At 38.9% G+C, this 2,003-nt stretch overlaps 1 protein-coding gene across 1 annotated transcript; it reads right to left on the minus strand.

The window, feature by feature from the left end:
* Positions 1-318: 318 nt before the first annotated feature.
* LOC117175618 (piggyBac transposable element-derived protein 4-like) lies at positions 319-1,479 on the minus strand. Its single transcript, XM_033365327.1, has one exon. The coding sequence runs from the start codon at positions 1,477-1,479 to the stop codon at positions 319-321; it is 1,161 nt and encodes a 386-aa protein (XP_033221218.1).
* Between the last annotated feature and the right edge of the window lie 524 nt (positions 1,480-2,003).

Here is a 2,003-nt window from a genome sequence, read left to right on the forward strand (position 1 = left end):
ATGATTTTAGGTAATCTTTTACTTGAAACGCATTGATCAAGTAGAAAAAGTGATGGTAGGTAGGTATTAAGTTAAAGCGTCAGTATTCCTTCAAACCAATTTTATTTTCTATTCACATTCTTTGGGTCAGGTTACTGCAGTCTTACTTGATTAGTCTTCTTAGTTGCTTGAGACTAGACAAACAAATTAAAATACAAAAAGATATAAAATATTTCATAATTATTTTAACATAGAATAGAAAACAATATAGAAAAAACGTGACGAGAATATGACAAGAGATAACTTCTAAATATATGGAATAATAACTACTCTCCAAAATCACAGCTCGATTTCATCAGATCTCGCCGAATATCCAGGGCAGACCATTACTTTGTGTTCGCCACACAAAGAATTACCACATTTTGAACAATATGAGTTCCCTTTTCTGTCTTTTGTATAGGAGTCGCACCGTCTCTTTTTTTTGGTTCTTCTGTCAATCGAAGATGCCGCTGGTGTATCCATTTGCTTTCCCAACTGTTCGCCTATGATCATGCGCAGACTTCTTGGAAGATGCTGGTTCGAAAATCTCTTCTCCATCCACGTCGTTGCTAAGTCAATTGCCAAACTTTTTAGAAAGGTAGATCGAAGTGTACTTGGATATGGCTCCTTATCAACGTTCCATTTATGAAGTACCGAGCTGTTTACTGCTGCAATATCCAGTACGGCACAAAAATATCTCATAGGCCAACGATTGGTTTTTCTCTTTGTAGTATAAGGATGGCACAACTTATCCAAAACATCCACTCCCCCTTTTGTCACATTATAAAACTCTATAATTTCTGGTAATTTAGAGTCATCGTTTACCACCCCATCGTAATGCATTGAAGATACAAGTACCACTTCTTTATTTTTTTTCGGAGAGTAAGCCACCATCATTTTATCATCTTGGTATGCGAATCGCGAGGTCGACACAGGAGCTTGAGCAAGAAATGATGGAGGGATTTGGGGTTTGTTCTTTCTCATTGTTCCTACGAAAGTTAGTCTTTTTTTCTGAAGCTCTGCCACTACTTCAATCGATGAAAACCAATTGTCCGCAGTTATATTCCGACCGCTGCCATTTAGTTGCTCTATGAGTTTCAATACATATTGGGTAGGTACACATAAGTCACCTTTTTTCTTGGTTATCTCTTTGCCAACGTACGGAATTCCACCGCAAAAATAAAAAAATTTTGCATCAACAAGAGATATGACTTTCATTCCATACTTGTCGGGTTTGGACGGCAAATACATTTTGAAAGGACAGCGTCCTCGAAACCCGAAAAGAGTTTCATCGATGGTAACGTAATGGGTTGGAGAAAAATATCGTGAACAGTTGTCAACAAATTTATCCCAAATTCCTCTGAAGGCAGCAAACTTGTCCTTCTTTTTACGTTCTTCCCTCGTTGTTTTGTCATCAAATCGGCAGAGTTCAAGGAGAAACTGAAACCTTGCGAGAGACATTGCGCTTGGAGGGCCGTACGTTTTTGAAAACATTTCTTTTGTATTCAATGTAGAATCTTTCAGAGCTCCGTTCATGAACTGAAGACCGAGGAAGCTCTGAATTCGAAATATTTCGTATGTGAAATGAACGAAACACCCCCGGAAATATATTTGCAGCGTGATCGATCTATTTCCTCATTTGTGTGCTGAACTATTTCTCCGATCATTTCGTCAGTTATAAAGAGAGAAAACAAATCCAACGGATCTGTTTTACCTAGTGCCTCCCTTCTTGGCCCTGGGTTTCCTGTAATTACGTTGGTAGCAGGGACTCTCGCAAATTTAGAACGTACTGGCTTATCTGTCCAAATGGTTTCCTGATCCTTGCTCAACTCAAAGTTCCTTTCAAAGCCGTTCTCGTCATAAAAAGTCGGGCCTCTTTCGTCCACAGCGTCTTTATCACAATCGAACATGTCCTCCACATCATCGTCAGACAAGGTTGCGTCTTCCTGCTCTGATGAATCATCTTCAATTTCTTCGTCTATATT

The sequence above is a fragment of the Belonocnema kinseyi genome, chromosome 6 (genome assembly GCF_010883055.1).
Source record: "Belonocnema kinseyi isolate 2016_QV_RU_SX_M_011 chromosome 6, B_treatae_v1, whole genome shotgun sequence".
In the NCBI taxonomy this organism is placed as follows: domain Eukaryota; kingdom Metazoa; phylum Arthropoda; class Insecta; order Hymenoptera; family Cynipidae; genus Belonocnema; species Belonocnema kinseyi.